This window comes from Peromyscus californicus, unplaced genomic scaffold (genome assembly GCF_007827085.1).
Source record: "Peromyscus californicus insignis strain IS unplaced genomic scaffold, ASM782708v3 Scaffold_12__1_contigs__length_115047231, whole genome shotgun sequence".
Classification (NCBI taxonomy): Eukaryota; Metazoa; Chordata; class Mammalia; order Rodentia; family Cricetidae; genus Peromyscus; species Peromyscus californicus.
In genome coordinates, this window is record NW_026294413.1 from 86,334,245 (window position 1) to 86,351,483 (window position 17,239).

The 17,239-nt window shown below is 51.4% G+C and overlaps 1 protein-coding gene across 3 annotated transcripts; it reads left to right on the forward strand.

Annotated features, from left to right (window-relative positions):
* Positions 1-1,097: 1,097 nt before the first annotated feature.
* On the forward strand, positions 1,098-13,508 carry Itih1 (inter-alpha-trypsin inhibitor heavy chain 1). Of its 3 annotated transcripts, none has more exons than XM_052734348.1 (22): positions 1,098-1,211; positions 1,460-1,484; positions 1,697-1,886; positions 2,458-2,562; positions 2,913-3,075; positions 3,594-3,707; positions 5,223-5,348; positions 5,434-5,550; positions 6,205-6,373; positions 6,463-6,588; positions 7,415-7,596; positions 7,844-8,029; positions 9,103-9,242; positions 9,815-9,969; positions 10,058-10,072; positions 10,441-10,461; positions 10,852-10,932; positions 11,020-11,133; positions 11,773-11,974; positions 12,579-12,751; positions 13,128-13,239; positions 13,379-13,508. In XM_052734348.1, the coding sequence occupies exons 1-22, from the start codon at positions 1,098-1,100 to the stop codon at positions 13,506-13,508; spliced, it is 2,760 nt and encodes a 919-aa protein (XP_052590308.1). The 3 variants fall into 3 exon arrangements, with proteins under 3 accessions (XP_052590308.1, XP_052590309.1, XP_052590310.1); XM_052734349.1 differs by having other exon boundaries at positions 1,460-1,480; positions 1,720-1,886; XM_052734350.1 differs by lacking the exons at positions 1,098-1,211; positions 1,460-1,484; positions 9,103-9,242; ... (3 more) ...; positions 10,852-10,932; positions 11,020-11,133 and adding an exon at positions 8,383-8,425 and having other exon boundaries at positions 1,732-1,886; positions 7,844-8,020; positions 11,890-11,974.
* The last annotated feature ends 3,731 nt before the right edge of the window (positions 13,509-17,239 follow it).

A 17,239-nucleotide genomic window follows, 5' to 3' on the forward strand; every position in this document is an offset into this window, starting at 1 on the left:
TCTGTATATCCACTTTCACCTGTGACTTTTTTTGCCAAATGTCAACTGTACGAGACTGATACTGCCTGGTGCTAGAGCCGGAAGGAGATGAAGCATTTGAAGGCTTTCCCAAGCCTCCTTGATTGAGCTCAGATGTATACACAAGGGCAGTCTGGAGTCTGACAGGGACTTTCCACAGTCCTGAGCTGCCAGCCTCACAAGAAGAAAGCCTTTATTCACTGCCGTATTTTTCAAAGATATTTGTTTTTACATGTGTGTATATGTGAGTGTATGCCATGTGTGTGCAGGTACCCACAGAAGCCAGAAGAGGGTGTCAATCCCCTGTAGCTAGAGTTACAGGGGATTGCAAGCCATCCAGCCTAGACGCTGGAAACCAAACGTGGGTCCCCTGGAGAAGCAGCAAACCCTCTTAACGGCTGATCCATCTCTCAGTACACACCAACCCTTCTTTTTATAGACAAGATCTCATATAGCCCAGGCTGGCTTTGAACTCCCTATGTAGCTAAGTTTCTTGAACTCCTCATCCTCCTGACTCTACCTCTCTAGTGTTAGGATTATAGGTGTGCTCCACCAAGCCCAGCTGCCATTAATAATTTTTGTTTCTCTCTCTCTCTCTCTCTCTCTCTCTCTCTCTCTCTCTCTCTCTCTCTCTCTCTCTCTCTCTCTCATGTGTGTGTGTGTGTACATGTATGCCACAACATGTGGAGGTCAGACAACAACTTGAAGGAGTTAGTTCTCTCCTTTAACCATGTGAGTTCCAGGATCAGACTCAGGTCGTCGGGCTTGGTAAGTTCCTTTACTTGCTGAGTCATCTCCCTGGTCCTGCAATTTTTGTCTTCAACATCGCTTACCATGCTTATTTTTCTCCGCCTTGTTTTTATTTATATATGTTTTTGTGCTGGGAATTAAATCCAGAGCGTTGTGCATGCTAGACAAGCCATCTACCACGGAGCTATGGACCTAACTCATTGCCAAGTTTTGGTTCCCTAAATCCTGCTGTTTGCCTCCGCTGTGTCTAATGTTTAATCTATGTTTATCTGGCACAGTATTGATTAATGTCCTGAGGAAGGTGACAGGAAAGTGAAAGCCTGGAGACCATGGACGGTGGCCTGGGGCTTCGGGCGCTGCTGTGCGTGTACCTGGGGTCCCTCCTCACTCTGCAGGCCGCGCCTGCTTGGGGCTTGGCCACAGGCAGACCTAGGGGCAGCGAGGTATGTGACTAAGCCCTTAGGCACAGACAGGCAGTTGTGCCTGAATGGGGTCCTGGAGCTGCAGAAAATCCTACTCAGGGACCTGGGCCACTCCCACCCACCAGATCATGTCTGCCTGAAGGGTTATCTCCCAGCAGGAGGAGGGAGGTGGAGAAGGAGCGAACACAGACCTTATCCCCACCCCATAACAGATGGGCCACGGTCCCTGAGCGTACCCACTCACACTCAGCTTTGGTTTTGTTTTGCAGAAGCGGCAGGCTGTGGATACAGTAAGTGAAAGTCTTGGCAAAGGGTCTGAGATGAGGGCCTTTATTATAGGTTTGCTCTCTCCCACCCCTGTCAGGGCCACAGACTGGGGGGGGGGGGGGGGGGAGGGTCGACATTATTCATACCTCGCTTCTTGTCTCCAGCAAAGAGAGGGGGTCTCCTTGGGAGGTCTGGTATATTCTTCTGGAATCTGGGCGCCTTTGTTCTAGAGTGGGCAGGATCCCCCAATTTTCTACTTCAGACAGTTGATGGTGTGCTCATCAGGAGTTTGAAAGTCAACTGTAAAGTCACCTCTCGCTTTGCCCACTACGTCATCACCAGTCAGGTGGTCAACAGTGCTGATGAAGCCAGGGAAGTGGCTTTCGACGTGGAAATCCCCAAGACAGCCTTCATCAGTGACTTCGCCATGTGCGTGATGCCCTGTCTAACGCCTCCACCCTAGTCCAGTTGTGTCCATTTACCTGCTCAGCGGGAGGCCAGCGTGGCCAGATCTCACTTCCGGTCATGGCCAGGCCCAGCTTGGAGGGACGGGAGGGGAGCGGTCCATTAGCCTTCTCAGCTCCTACCTTACACAGAACAATTAGGGCTTCTCACTGCTTGTTTTCAGCTTTTCACTCAAGGAGCAAAGCCAGCATATGATCTGGCCTCTGTGAACATGGCGATTACCTACCGATTTCCCATGGGTCCTCTGGGCAGCGGACAGTAGAAGCAGCAGACAGACAGTAGACACCTCTTTTTCAAGGAGTCCTGTGGACAGGGTCTTCTTAGGCAAAGCACACTCCAAATACAAAGGACATCCTAGGCAGTGAGGAGGGCCACCATCACTGAGGTAAAGGACAACCTAGGCAGTGAGGAGGGCCGCCATCACTGAGGTAAAGGACATCCTAGGCAGTGAGGAGGGCCACCATCACTGAGGTAAAGGACAACCTAGGCAGTGAAGGGGGGCCACCATCACTGAGGACTTTTTCCTTTTGTGCAGCACAGCAGATGGGAACGCGTTCATTGGGGACATAAAGGACAGAGTGAGTGCATGGAAGCAGTACCGGAAAGCAGCCATTTTAGGGGAGAATGCTGGCCTTGTCAGGTAAGTTCCAGGCCTTGATGGCCAAGCCTCCAGGGCCATCCCTTCTACCCAGCTAGGACAGAGCCAAGGGCTGTAAGGTGTTCTTGGGTAGGGGACATCTCCAGGGGGATGGAAGCTTGAGTAAACTGTCTAAGTTGGCCTCTGGGGCAAGCGTGGGGGTCACTTGGTCTTTTTAGGTCTTGTGATGGAATAGGTGTCATTCTTGAGCTCCGGCCTTGACCATCCAGTCGAGATAATCTCAGGGACAGCATGCTAATAAGAGAAACTAGTTCTGAGGGCGATGCTTTAGGTGTCAAGGATGCACATGTCACCTTTTGTCTGCCTGTTGTTGCCTCTGGTGACATATCCAGGGCCTCGGGCAGAAATATGGAACAGTTCACCATCCACATCACCATTGGACCCCAGAGCAAGGCCACATTTCAACTCACCTATGAGGAGATGCTGAAGCGGAGACTTATGCAATATGATATCGTCATCAAAGTCAGGCCCAAGCAGCTGGTGCAACATTTTGAGGTAGTTTCCAGATTCCTGGGAAGGAGATCTATCTATCTATCTATCTATCGATCTATTGATCTATCGATCTCTGACTCCCAGCACTGGTCCAGCCCCCTCTCCATGTTTCCCCAGGCCTGAAAATGCAGGGAATGAGATTGACTCCTCAGGGTGTGCTTCTGTGGGCTCTTCCTGGGCAGGAAGCTTCCTGCATCTCTCCCAGCTTTCTCCTCATCCACGAACCCCCAGTTTATATATTTACTAACTGAGGGCATCCCTGTATTCTTCAGGACTGCCACCAGATCACAAAAAAACACTGAAGACCCAGTTATGTGTAAAGCAACTTGAGGGGCCGAGTTGAAAGGTTCAGATGTGAACACCTTTCTGTCAGTATTTCTGGACTGCCTATAATGAGCCAGGCCCTGCGAAGAGCTGGGTGGGGACTGCACATAGTAGGAAGGCAGGTCCATAGGACTCTTGGCTGAAATTTGGTGCTAGTCCAAATGGGCCTTATCACAGAATTGGCTTCCATGATGCAGATCGATGTGGACATCTTTGAGCCCCAGGGGATCAGCAAGCTTGATGCTCAGGCCTCCTTCCTCAGCAAGGAACTTGCAGCTCAAACCATCCAGAAGTCTTTCTCAGGGAAAAAGGTATGTGTCCTGGCAGGGGATGGGATGGGCCCTCAGCGACAGTTCGCCCGGCCCTTATAAAATATCCAGGCAGGGTTGCTATGATGCCATGATGAGTTATTAATCAGATTTCCCATCCACTGTAGCAAATACCTGAGAGAAACAGCTTCAGGGAAGAGGGATTTGTTCTGGCTCGTGGTCTCTGAGGTCTCAATCTGTCGTCAGCTTGTTCCACTGTTTCTGGGACATAGTGAGAGAATATCATGGCAGAAGTGCGTGTAGGAATAGAGGTTGTTCACCTTATGCAGCCAGGAAGCCGAGAGAGAGAGAGAGAGAGAGAGAGAGAGAGAGAGAGAGAGAGAGAGAGAGAGACAGAGAGACAGAGAGACAGAGAGAGACAGAGAGAGACAGAGAGAGACAGAGACACAGAGAGAGACACAGAGAGAGACACAGAGAGAGAGAGCGCTACCCCAAGAGCCACCGCACCTCTCCAGTGACTAACTTCCTCTAACCTAGTCTCATTTTTCTCAGATCTACCACAGACCAGTGGTCTATTCAATTTTTTTTTGGGGGGGGGTATCTCCTTTTTTGTTTTTGTTTTGTTTTTTGAGACAGGGTTACTCCGTGTACCCCTGGCTGTCCTGGAACTCACACTGTAGACCAGGCTGGCCTCAAACTCACAGAGATCCATCTACCTCTCCCTCCCGAGTGCTGGGATTAAAGGCGTGAGCCACCACCGCCCAGCTTACTTTCTTGTTTTTTTTTTTTTTGGTTTTTCGAGACAGGGTTTCTCTGTGTAGCTTTGCGCCATTCCTGGGACTCACTTGGTAGCCCAGGCTGGCCTCGAACTCACAGAGATCCGCCTGGCTCTGCCTCCCGAGTGCTGGGATTAAAGGCGTGCGCCACCACCGCCCGGCCCACTTTCTTGTTTTTAAAGGCAGTTTTTTTCACTATATCACTATGTAGCCCAGGCTGGCCTTGAACTGGAAATCCTCTGGCCTCAGCCACTTTAGTGCTGGGATCATAAGCATTTCTACCATAGCATCTTCTAGCCTTGCTCACCCCACAGTTTGAGGTGACTGCTATCTTTTACACTATCATACTGCTGTGCTTTTATTCCTGCTTTTATACCCTACATGTTGGTGGTTATTACAGAAATCCCAACAATTCAGGAGCATAAAAGCAAAGGAATAGGTCTTTTCTTTTACCACAGACAAGTGTGCACACTCAGAACCTAGATGCCTAGGCAAGCACATCCAGGTATAAACACACACACACACACACACACACACACACACACACACACACACACACACACACCATGCATACATGCACACACACACGCACACACCATGCATACATGCACACACACACGCACACACCATGCATACATGCACACACACACACACACACACACACACACACACACACAAAAAAAAAAACAAAAAAAAACACCTTAAGTTGTTCTGCAGACCTCCTATTCCCCTATTTGCAGCCATGCAGACCCCTGGTGCCTCACACCTTCTTTGCTTTCAGGGTCACGTGCTCTTCCGCCCAACTGTGAGACAGCAGCAGGCCTGCCCCACATGCTCTACGTCCTTGCTGAACGGAGACTTCAAGGTGACCTACGATGTCAATCGAGACAAGCTCTGTGACCTCTTGGTAAGCCTACAGCTCCTGGCCCAAGTCCGAGAGGGCTGGGAAAGATACTTGGGAGAGAGGCTCTTCTGGGTCTCTTCTGTTCCAGGTGGCCAACAATTATTTTGCACACTTCTTTGCCCCCAAAAACCTGACCAACTTGAGCAAGAACCTGGTTTTTGTAATCGACATCAGCGGCTCCATGGAAGGCCAGAAAGTGAGGCAGGTAAATGGCGGCTTCGAGCGGCTCATCCAGCCGAAGCTTCTCTGACGAGTCTTGTCATGAAGGTTTGGCTGCCACAGGGGTTTGGGACGTGCCCTGATGGGCAGAGACAAGGGGATGTAACTGGAAATCCCTACTCTGGAATCAGCCAGTCTCCTCACGGTGCGATGGTAGGCGAGCTCAGCTCTTTTCCTCAGTTTTGAAACAGAGGCTAACGGTGCCTACGGGTCATGGAGTTTCCCATGGAGAAGCACTCAGTAGAGAAAGCCTGTGCCCTGAAAATGCTGGGAATGATAAATGATCTATGGCCTGGCACCTCTGCGCTTTCAGTACTTTGTCCAATGGGTGGTGAAGTCATGGCTGCCCAAGAGCAGTTCTAGAAAAACAGCTGTGGTAGGAGATGAGGGGGCTCTTTCTGGATCCTGCTCCACCCACTAAAAAACTTCTAGTAATTTCTCCTCCTTACACTTGGTCCATTTTCCTTCTTTGTGCCCCTCGTACACCCCAAGTCCCAGCAGCAGGCTGCTTTCTTGGGGCTGACTGTCACCTCTGCTTGTCCACTGTGGATTTCTACAGTGGCTACCTGGGTTCCTGGAAGGAGTTATCCTGCAGCCATGCGGGGCGCCAGGTCCCTCCTCTGACTTCCTGTCCTTGCAGACCAAGGAGGCACTCCTTAAGATCCTGGAGGATGTGAAGCCAGGAGACAACTTTGATCTGGTCCTCTTTGGGTCTCAAGTACAGTCCTGGAGGGGCTCACTGGTACCCGCGTCTAAGGCCAATCTACAAGCAGCTCAGGACTTTGTGCGGCGCTTTTCTCTGGCTGGAGGTAAGGGAAGGGGGTCTCAGGACACCCCGGCATCACTTCTGTTTCCCTGGGATTTGGGTGTTATCTGGTCCGATTCTCCTCCTTCATAGCCACAAACCTGAATGGAGGCTTGCTCCGAGGAATTGAGATCTTAAATAAAGCTCAAGGAAGCCACTCAGAGCTCAGCAGCCCGGCCTCGATTCTTATCATGTTGACAGATGGAGAGCCTACTGAGGGTGAGTTCCTCAAGGGCTGCCCTGGGAGGCAGTGATCTCACTACCAGAAAGGACCAGTTCATCTGTTAGAGAGGCCATTGGGGCAGAAAGGCTCAGGGCAAAGTCAAATGCCGGCCTGAAAACTGTTCGGACCACAGCACTCCAAGGTGTACCTCTGTCCCGTGAGTTGGTAACAGCAAGTGTTTCTATATGGTGCTTGGATGCCTAGGGACTCAAAAGATGGGCAGGATTTATAGGCTAAGTTTCATTATGCCATTTATTCAGGCTTAGTCCAGGACAAGGGGCTGGAAAGAGACACCAAGAGAATGAGATGTGTCTCTGCCCTCAAGCTGGTATAGCGAATCTCTACCCCAGAAGCTAGAAGAGCAGGGTGCCACAGGGTTATGGGATTCCTGACAAGGGATACATACCTGGGCCAGGTGAGGTCTGGGAAGGCCTCTTGGAAGAAGAAAGCCCTGAGCCGGAAGGAAGAGAAGGGGGCAGGAAGAGATCTTGGCAGGGCCTCCCCAGAAAAGAGGACAAGTGCAGAATGGGGCAAAATGAGAGTGGAAGGGCGGACGGGGCTTCACAGGCCATGGCCAGGGGCCACGCGAGAGTTTGGAGCAGAGTCGCGTCGGCCTGTGATGGGCCCACATGGTCGGGTAGAGCCTTCAGTGAACGGCTTCCAGCTGTTGTGGTTGCCCTGTGATGCCTCCAGTTGTCAGTGGGGACTAGAGTTGATCTGGGATGGGAACCTTGGCTCCCAGGAAGTGTTTTAAAGGCTTCTAGGGCCCCCGTATGCCTGAGATATAGCATCCCATCACTGCCTGGATGTGTGTGGCTGCAGGGGAGACGGACCGTTCCCAGATCCTCAAGAATGTACGCAACGCTATCCGGGGCAGGTTCCCGCTCTACAATCTCGGCTTTGGCCACGACCTGGACTTTAACTTCCTGGAGGTCATGTCCATGGAGAACAATGGATGGGCCCAGAGAATTTATGAGGACCACGATGCCACCCAGCAGCTACAGGTCTCCCTCACCCCTCCCACACACCATCATCAACACGTCGTGGGGTCTTGGTGGCCATTTGCCTACCAGCCTAGAGGTGATAGATAGGCAGAGTTGAAGTCAACAACTACATGACCTTAAGCAGTTACCTAACCCCACTGGGCCTAGATTCCACCTCTGAAGTGGGACATCAACATTCCACTTTGTGAGTAGCCTTCCTCACAGGTCCCCAGCTGCGGTCCTGAGGCTACACTCCCTCTCCCTGCAGGGTTTCTACAGTCAAGTAGCTAACCCCCTGCTGACAGATGTGGACCTGCAGTATCCCCAGGATGCTGTCTTGGCTCTAACTCAGCACAAACACAAACAGTACTACGATGGCTCCGAGATCGTGGTGGCTGGACGCATTGCTGACCACAAACTGAGCACCTTTAAGGCTGATGTTCGGGCTCGTGGGGTAAACCAAGGGCTGTCGGGGGCGGGGCGGGGGTCGTGTAGAAACTAGGCAGTGCTTAGATACTCCAAACTCACACTCTCCCCCCACCCACCCCACCATTCCAAGGGCCTCTCTTTCCCGATGTAGTGTCCTCCTCCCAAGGGAAGACAAATATATCCCAGCCTGGGGACTGGACAGGCTGGAATAGGACCAATGTGGCATTAGTTAGTGTAATCCCTTGGCTCAGTAGGATCACTCAATCCTCCTCACATCGTCTGTCCCCGGCCTCTCACCCCAAGCATGAGAGAATGAGAGGCCAGTCTCTGTTTCTCCCTAGGTCTCATTTCCTGGACAACCTCTGTGTACCAGGCCAGGGTCATGGTGCAGTGAGTGAGGCTACATGCACGTGTGTGGAAGGTCCCAGGGATAGGAGACCTCCTCTAGGGCATGGATTCAACCCACCGTGGGTTGAGGGCTTAGAATTTAGGCCCGGAGGGAAGAAAGCGAGCTAGAATCTAGCCTCGCCCTGTCTGTCTCTCTAGACTGTACTTTTTCTGTACTATAGAGATAACACTACCCTTGAGTGCCTGTGTATGTGTTGGGGGTAAATGGAATAATCTGTATAGTACAAGATGCAGGCCTTGATACAAAGAATGCTTTGTCCCAAGACTTCTGGGGACCACAACGCATGCCTATGGTCCAGCTATGGTCCAGCTGACCAGGGCAGCCTCGCTGGCACTCTGTGACCCTTGGGAGAAGCGGACAGCAAAAACAGCAGCTATTCATTGGCCTCTGCCAGAGAAAGAAACTCTGTAAGGACAGGCCTGGATTGCCTGTCCCATCGAATTTCTGAGGCCTAGGCCACACCTGGCTCACAAGGGGGTGTTAGCCACCATCTGTAGGATGGATGGATGGATGGATGGACGGACGGATGGATGGATGGATGATGGATGGGGATGAAAGCAGGCTCCAGGGAGGTGATGATACAGAGAATGAAGAAGCAGAGACCAGATGAGGTGCTTGCCACAGCCTCCGGCCTCATCCAAGGCTTGTACTGTCATGGCTTACGGCCCTTCTCCTCTTTCAACTCTCAGGAGAGGCAAGAATTCAAGGCCACCTGCCTAGTGGATGAGGAGGAGATGGAGAAACTGCTCCGAGAGCGTGGCCACATGCTAGAGAATCACGTGGAACGGCTCTGGGCCTACCTCACCATCCAGGAGCTGCTGGCTAAGCGGTGGGGCCCTGCAGCTGTCAGGAGTGGGCCCTGTTCACCCTTGTTCCTGGGATATGGAGAACAGTGGTTCTGAGCCCGCGGGTTGGGAGGGAATCAAGGGTGCTTTCCCCCTCTGCTTTCCTCGGGGTCTACAGTGTGAGTCTTCCATGTGGGTGGGGATTCTGGGACGAGGACAGTCCATTTGCCCCACTGAGGAGTCTGCCTCAGAGGGGCTGCTGTGTCTAGACATGCACATCTAGTCTTCCTCATCCGTGCCTTCGTCATCTCCACTCAATGGGAGAACAATATAAAGGTCAGAGAGGTAGGCTACCATGGTCTCATAGCAGGCAAGCTATGTAGCTCTGAGGCACATGCCTTGGCCCTGCCAAATATCCAGGTTTTCACCACGAGAAGTCCTGCAACCATGAGGTCCCTAAGGCCACAGGCATTGTGCAGGGAGGGCGCTGTGGGCGTGTGAATGTTTGTAGAATGGGTGAAAGAGAGAGCAGACAGGCAGGAAGCTGAGGGAAGGCGTGCATGCCTGTCATCCCTTGTGTGGAGGTCTTGGAGTCAAGCACATGCCTCACAAACAGGATGAAGACGGAGCGGGAAGAGAGGGCCAACCTGTCCTCCCAGATCCTGAAGATGTCCCTGGACTATCAGTTTGTAACTCCATTGACCTCTATGACGATCAGAGGCCTGACAGACCAGGATGGGCTGGAGCCTACCATTGACAAGACCCCAGAGGGTACAGGCAGTAGGGGGTCTGTGGTCAGGACCGTCATGTGCCAAAATCCTCCTGGGGGTTAATTCTTTTCCTCTTCCCTTCCTTTCAGATTCGCAGCCCTTAGGTGAGTTTTCGGCCTGTTGATTTGGCACGTGGCTTCAAGTGGCCAGAAGGTGACACACGCTGTTTCCCCCAAGCACAAAACTCAATGTTCCTGCATCTTCCCTGGCCCTAACCCCTCCTGGGCTTCCATCTTCATGACAAGCTCAGGCCTGCATCCTTCATGATTCACAAGCCTTTGCCAGCCTTCCCTCAGGTCTCTATCGAGCAGTGTGTGTGTGTGAGGAGTGGGGGACCCTTGGGAGGCGCCCTCAACCTCAGCAGGGCTGAGCCTAGACCAGTTCATCTCAGCCTGAGGTACACTTGTGGACTGAGCTGCATGCCCTTGGGGTGGGTGTCAGAGTAACATTGTGTTTTCCTTGTCTTCTGCAGAGATGGTGGGACCCAGAAGGAGTAAGTAGCAGCCCTCTTGGGGACTCCCTTCTCTGCTCTTCCTACTTACCCTGCTGGCCCTCAACTGAGCACTTAGCTCTGACCAAAACCCTGGTTATCACCCACCCTGGTTCCCTTCACGGCCTCACTGGAGATCCTTAGAACGTTCTCCCAGTGTAGGCTTTGTTTCCCCAACCATGGTCCTAGTTGAAGAAGACAGAGGGGTTCAGGCTACCTCACAGGACCAAACGTCTGTCCCCATGCCCTGAGAGGCGTGGAGTTCATATGATGCTTTAGTGCCTGCCTTGTCGGTAGCCTTGGGCCAGCTGCGTGGATGGGGTGTCTGCACAGCTCTAGGAGGCCATGCCACCCCTCCCCCACTTCTCAGTACCATTCATTCTTCACCTACAGCATTTGTGCTGTCAGCCACCCAGCCTCCTCCTACAGTCCACAGTCCAATAGTCTCAAAGTTGCCAAACCGAGTGACCGGCGGTAAGTCTCGGGAGGGTCGGAGGGATTCCCATGCTTGGCCCCATCAGACCAACACCCAATGTAATGGACTCCATGCTGTATTCCCAGTGGACACCGACCCCCACTTCATCATCTACGTGCCCCAGAAAGAGGACAGCCTGTGCTTCAACATCAATGAAGAACCTGGTGTGATCCTGAGTCTGGTGCGGGATCCTGACACAGGTGTGGTGGGTAATATGCTCTCTGTCGGGAGAGGGGCAGCAGAACCAGCGCACCTCTACCCTCCCTATTTAAATAGGAACTACTGGGGTGGCCTTCACTGCCCACTGCCTTGCATAACATCCACTTGGCAGGCACCTCTTGCTTTTCTCTTACTCCATGTCCTTGACTACACCCTACCTAAGGTTTGAGTGTGTGACTCACCTAGCACACAGGACCTGTAGTCAGACCAAGGAACTTAGGGAAGGGAGAAAGCATTAGAAGATCAGTTTCTTAGATGTCCATGTTGGAGCATGAGGCTCAACACTTAGGGTCAGTGAGGATGAGGCTGTTCAGGGCCTGGAGGATGCATTTCTAGACCTCCTATGAGTCTGTCTCTATATGAGAAAGAGGAGGCCCACTCCTGTCCTCAGGGGGCCAGAGTCCAAAAGAGAAAGCTAAGTATAGAATATCTAGTAGGTACAGTTTGGGTGGGAGGAAGCAGAGAAGAATCCCAGGAAGTCTTGAGAGCAGGACCACTCCTGAAGGTGAGACCCTTAAAGATTACATGGCCTGTGGCATGCAGGGGACCTCCTGGGAAGGAGCTGGGGCATGAGCAGAGGCCCATGTTGACTGACTGGATGGCTCCTCACCCCACTGCAGGCTTCTCAGTGAATGGGCAGCTCATTGGAAACAAGGCCAGCAGCCCTGGGCAACATGAGAGCACATACTTTGGGAGACTTGGGATTTCAAATCCTGCGTCAGACTTCCAGCTGGAAGTGACTCCTCAGAAGATCACACTGAACCCCAGCTCTGGTGGGCCCGTGTTCTCCTGGAAGGACCAGGTCACACTGCAGAAGGATGGGTAACTAGGCCTGGTTGTGGCACGGGGTCAAGGTCCAAAGCTGTAGTCCCTGCTCTGCTGCCTGAGTCTTCAGAGCCCGCAGCTCTGTAGTGTGCTCAAGGGATGCCCATGGTGCCCATGCACATGGCCAGACTCTCAACCATCCCACTGCCCACTTTTTTCATTCCTGGGCATGAGCTTTGGCACTGGAGCCGTGAATCCCACCCATCTCCACCAAGCAAAGCCAACCCCAGGCTGGGACAAAGGCCACTCCCTCCCCACAGCCCTCCTGCTTGCTTACTGCCCTGAACTTGAGTCCTCGGCAATGAGTGGGATTTGTGGGACGCAGACTCAGATAGCCACCAATTACACGACTTCCGGAAAGTTACTTAACCCCTCTGAACCTTGGTCCTTTCATGGGGTCAGAGTGAAAAACTGAGCGATTCAGTTTACACAGAGGACTTGGCAAAGGGCCTGGAATGTTTTAAGCCATACAGGACAGAGAGACATATGGGAGGGAGCAAACAGACCTCACCGAATGAGGGTCATGGGGGGTGGTTGTAATATCTGAGTCCTAGAGGATGAAGGCAGCTAATCCTGTTCTGATGTCGCCCTGGCCCTCCAGGGTCATGGTGACCATCAAGAAGAAGAGGAACCTGGTGGTGTCTGTGGAAGACAGAGCTACCTTTGAGATTGTCCTGCACAGAACGTGGAAGGGGAGTGCCGTCCACCAGGACTTTCTGGGTTTCTACGTGCTGGATAGCTTCAGGATGTCAGCCCGGACGCAGGGGCTACTGGGTATGACTGGCCAGGCAGGCAGAACTGTGAGTTGGTGCTCTGAAGCCAGTGTGTGCTCATGGGTCCCAGAGCACTCGGGCAGGCCGGTCTCCAACATAATCCGTTAAGACTCAGCCCTTGAAGGCCTTGTCCCACTTAAAGATGGTGGAGCAAATACAGAGCGAGACTCAGAAAGCTAAGTGAGCCTGGGAATGAGTGGGAAAAACACCCAATTCACAGAAAGGTCAGAGGGCTCCAGGGACCTTGTATGAGCGGCAGGTCATTAGTCACCAGATCTCTGTGACGTTTCTGTTACCCCCTGCTCTCTGTGAGGCACTTGCCCCTCAGGCTTCTCGCTCCTTCATCAGTAACCGCGGCCTCCAATGCGCCTTTGTAGGGCAATTCTTCACCCCCCTGGATTTTGAAGTCTCTGACGTCCGCCCAGGCTCTGACCCTACAACGTCAGATGCCACAATGGTGGTGAAGAATCGGCAGCTGACTGTCACCAGGTGAGTGGGCTGCTGTCCAGGGCTTCCGCTCTTGCCTGCCTTTTGTCCCCCAGGCCTTCTTCCCAGTGTCATAGGGGTAAGGTGAGGTGCAGCCTTGCCAGGTCTATAGAAGGACCCCAGCTGTCCTGTCTGTGTCCAGAGGCTTACAGAAAGACTACAGCAAGGACCCCAGACGTGGAACAGAAGTGTCTTGCTGGTTTATCCACAACAACGGAGCTGGACTGATCGATGGCGTCCACACTGACTATATTGTCTCTGACATCTTCTGAGCCCCCCAGCTAGCACATCAGTTCTCCCTTGAAGAGGGAGAAGAGAGCGTCGAATTAGCTCCACCTCCCTGAACATGCTGGTCCCTTGTGTCAAGACATCCTGTGATTTCATTAAAGAGAGGCTGTGTCCAGTGCAGAGTTGACTGCTTTTGGGGGGAGAGGTATCGGTAATAGCTCAAGAGCACATCAGACCCAGAGATGGGCAAAGAACGCCGAGGTGAGAGGGAAATCCACCGAATCTGTAGCTCAGACTGCATACTGTTCTCTGCAACTGGCTGGCTCCGTGGTCTCTGAATCCTCCCAATGAGCCCTTCATGCATCCCAGGAACCCAGGGATGCTCTGACAGTGAGGGCCATCACAACTTACCCAGAGCTTCTTATTGACAGGCCCATTAACAGTTGAAGAAACAGAGGTTAGGTGACCTGTTGAAAGTCCCTTAGCTTATGACTGATAGAGTTGGGTCCTCAACCCATGCTTTCTGACACCAAGCATGTCACAGATGTGTCCTGGGTGGCTCTTTCAGTCATCAAGGAGGTACGTGGGCAAAGTCTGCTAAGTAACAGCATGAACACATGAAGACTATTTGCAGGTAGATTTGGGGTCCTGAGGAAATCTTACAGGAGCAGGCACCTCAGACCCTTACTTTAGTCAGATTTCCTAGCACAGGGATGGGGGCCTGTGCTAGCCAGACTGGTATGGTACATCCTGAGGACAGAGACAGACACTGTCCAAAGTTGGGCTTTCAGGGACCTAGAATAGCACCCCATTGTCTCCTCATACTACATAAAATTGTTCTGTTAAGGCTCCTTTCCTTGGGCTGGTCTTAGGACAAGAGTACAAGACAATGCATCCCACTCTGGGGAGCTATTTGCTCTTCATGTGAAGGTGATGGGCCTCTGCTCACTCTGGCTAAGAGTTTCTGCCTCTTTCTCTTGTCTTCTGTCCAGTCCCCATGACAAACAAAACTCATGGCGACCCAGATTGGACCAAAGCTTGGCTTTGAGTAACACGGATAATGTATTATGGGCTCATTACTGTGACAAAATAATTTTAAGGAAGGAAAATTTATTTTAGCTTACAGTTCCAAGAGGTACAATCCATCCTGGCAGAGAAGCCATGATGGCAGGGGCAGGAGGCACCCATAGTCAGAAAGCCAAGTGATGAACGCTGGACTCATCTCACTTTCTCGGTTTTATTCAGTTGAAAAACCTAGCCCATGGAATTGATTAGCCTAATATAGATAATCCCTCATAGGTATTCCCAGAGGCTAATCTAACTTAGATATTATATCACAGGCATTCCCAGAGGCTAACCTAATCTAGATATTATATCACAGGCATTCCCAGAGGCTAACCTAATCTAGATACTATATCACAGGCATTCCCAGAGGCTAACCTAATCTAGATATTATATCACAGGCATTCCCAGAGGCTAACCTAATCTAGATACTATATCATAGGCATTCCCAGAGGCTAACCTAATCTAGATACTATATCACAGGCATTCCCAGAGGCTAACCTAATCTAGATACTATATCACAGGTATGCCCAGAGGCTAACTTAACCTAGGTATTATATCACAGACATGCCCAGAGGCTAACCTAATCTAGATATTATATCACAGGCATCCCCAGAAGTTCATCTCTTTGGTGATTCTAGATGCTGTCAGATTCACAACCAGAATTGTGATGAGTTTACCCCCTGTCAACCTGGCACCCAAACATATCACTTTTAACATGTCACCTCCTTCCCCTTTGTTCCCATAGGCTCATGGCCATCTCAAAGCAAAATGCACTCAGCTCAGCTCCAAAAGTCCCCAGTTTTTAACAGTATCAATACTATTTAAAAGTCCAAAGTCTTTTCTGAGGTTACTCAAGGCAACCTCTTTACCGTGTGCTGCTATAGAATAAAAAATGAGTCATGCACACAGCCTCTCTTGAGTTAGACATACCCCATGCATGCAGATTTCCTTGGTAGACATCTTGTGGTTTGGGCACTTCCCATATCCTGGAATCTCCATTGCAACTTAGGCCTCACCCACAGAGCTTCGGACTGGTTTCTCAGGGCCTCCTTGGAGGAATTCTGACCCTGCCACACATTACTCTGACCTGATGCACAGGCCTCAATAGCTCTCTGGAAGCATGGTAGGAGACTCAGTCTTAGATCTTTTATGCCTGCAAAAACAGTTCCACATAGTTGAAAGTTTTATAATAATTCCTCTGAGATTGAAACACTCTATCCTGCAGGAAAGTTCACTAAGACAAGAAGTGAGCAAGTCAAAATAGTTTCAGGAAGTCCCTGAAAGTGACCAGATTTGCTAGGGTCCTCCTTTTCCAAGTAACTGTTCTGTTTCTGTGAAGAGACACCATGACCAAGGCAACTCATAAAAGAAAACATTTAATTGGGGGGCTTGCTTACAGTTTTAGTTCATGATCATCATGGATGGAAATAGTCAGGCATGGCACTGGAGCAGTACCTGTGAGGAACCCAGGCTCTTGCCTAGACCCCTGCCTTGGTTGGCGATTCTACAGTCATGACAGGCTGTGGAAAAGACCCAACAAGATGTAGGCCCCTGGCATAGCATAATGTGCCCTTGAGCCCCTGACCTTGGGCCTAGCTCTAGTTTACAGAAAAACCCCATCAGATGTCCCCATATGGTAAAAGAAGTCAATTAAAAGTTACAAGTAGCAGGTTCATAGTAAAGAAAAAATGTAGTAACCATAGCAACCGCTAAAAGAGATAACTGTTTTCCTGCAGCTGCAAGCTAATCAAGAACAGTACCTCCGGAGGGGAGGCACATCAATCCTGAGTGTTCCTATGTAGTCTGTAGACCTTCCCCCACTTTACCTCCTATAAAAACCCTGCCCCATTGCTAGCTGGGGGTCTCTCCTGCTCTGCTTCTGTGTCAGGTGGACCGAGAGGCCCAAGTTAACTGGCAACAATAAAAAGACTCTTTGCTTTTGCATCGGATTTGGTCCCTTGGTGGTCTTTGGGGGACTGTGGGTACAACACCTGAGAACTCTACATCCTGATCCATAGGCAGCAAGCAGAGAGAGGGAGAGACACTGGGCCGGGTGTGGGCCTTTAAACATCAAAGCCCAGAGGCTCAGACCAGCTGAGCCCCTGAGAAATGATACTCCCCAACCCATTGATCTGCCTTCAGGCTGTGCAGTGTGCTCCAGGTTTCTAGCTTTTGTGAGCTGCCACCAAAGCTGGGGTGGGCGTTGGTGATGCCGCTGTCTTTGAGTCATTTCTGCCCCTGTAAGTAACCCAATAAAACTCATTGGTTCACCACGTTGGACTTCAGTAGTGTTATTTCTTTGGTGATTAGATCGTGTACGTGTGTGTGTGCGCGCGCAGCAGCAGTGGCCCCGTCACTCCACCATTTCTGCTGACTTGGTGGCTCTGTCTTTGTTCTGTGTCTTCTGCCACTTCCAACCATCAGGCTAAGCCTTTCTGAAACTTATTCTACCTCTCCGTTTCTGCTTCCAGCCATCTCTCTCTGTCACCAGAGCTCTGCGCATCTGATAGTCAGGCCCAGAGCTTTTGGTGGAGGACATAGCATCATCCATAAGGTAGCTGGCCTCAGCCCTGGTAGACAAGGGTCTACTCCACTCAGCACATGCAGGGTGCTCAGAGAAATCATGGCATGGTGGGCATGAGGCATGTGTCCCGAAGAGGCCAGAGGCTGGCAGGACCCGATGTGGCTCAGGAGGTCTCAGCCCTCATGC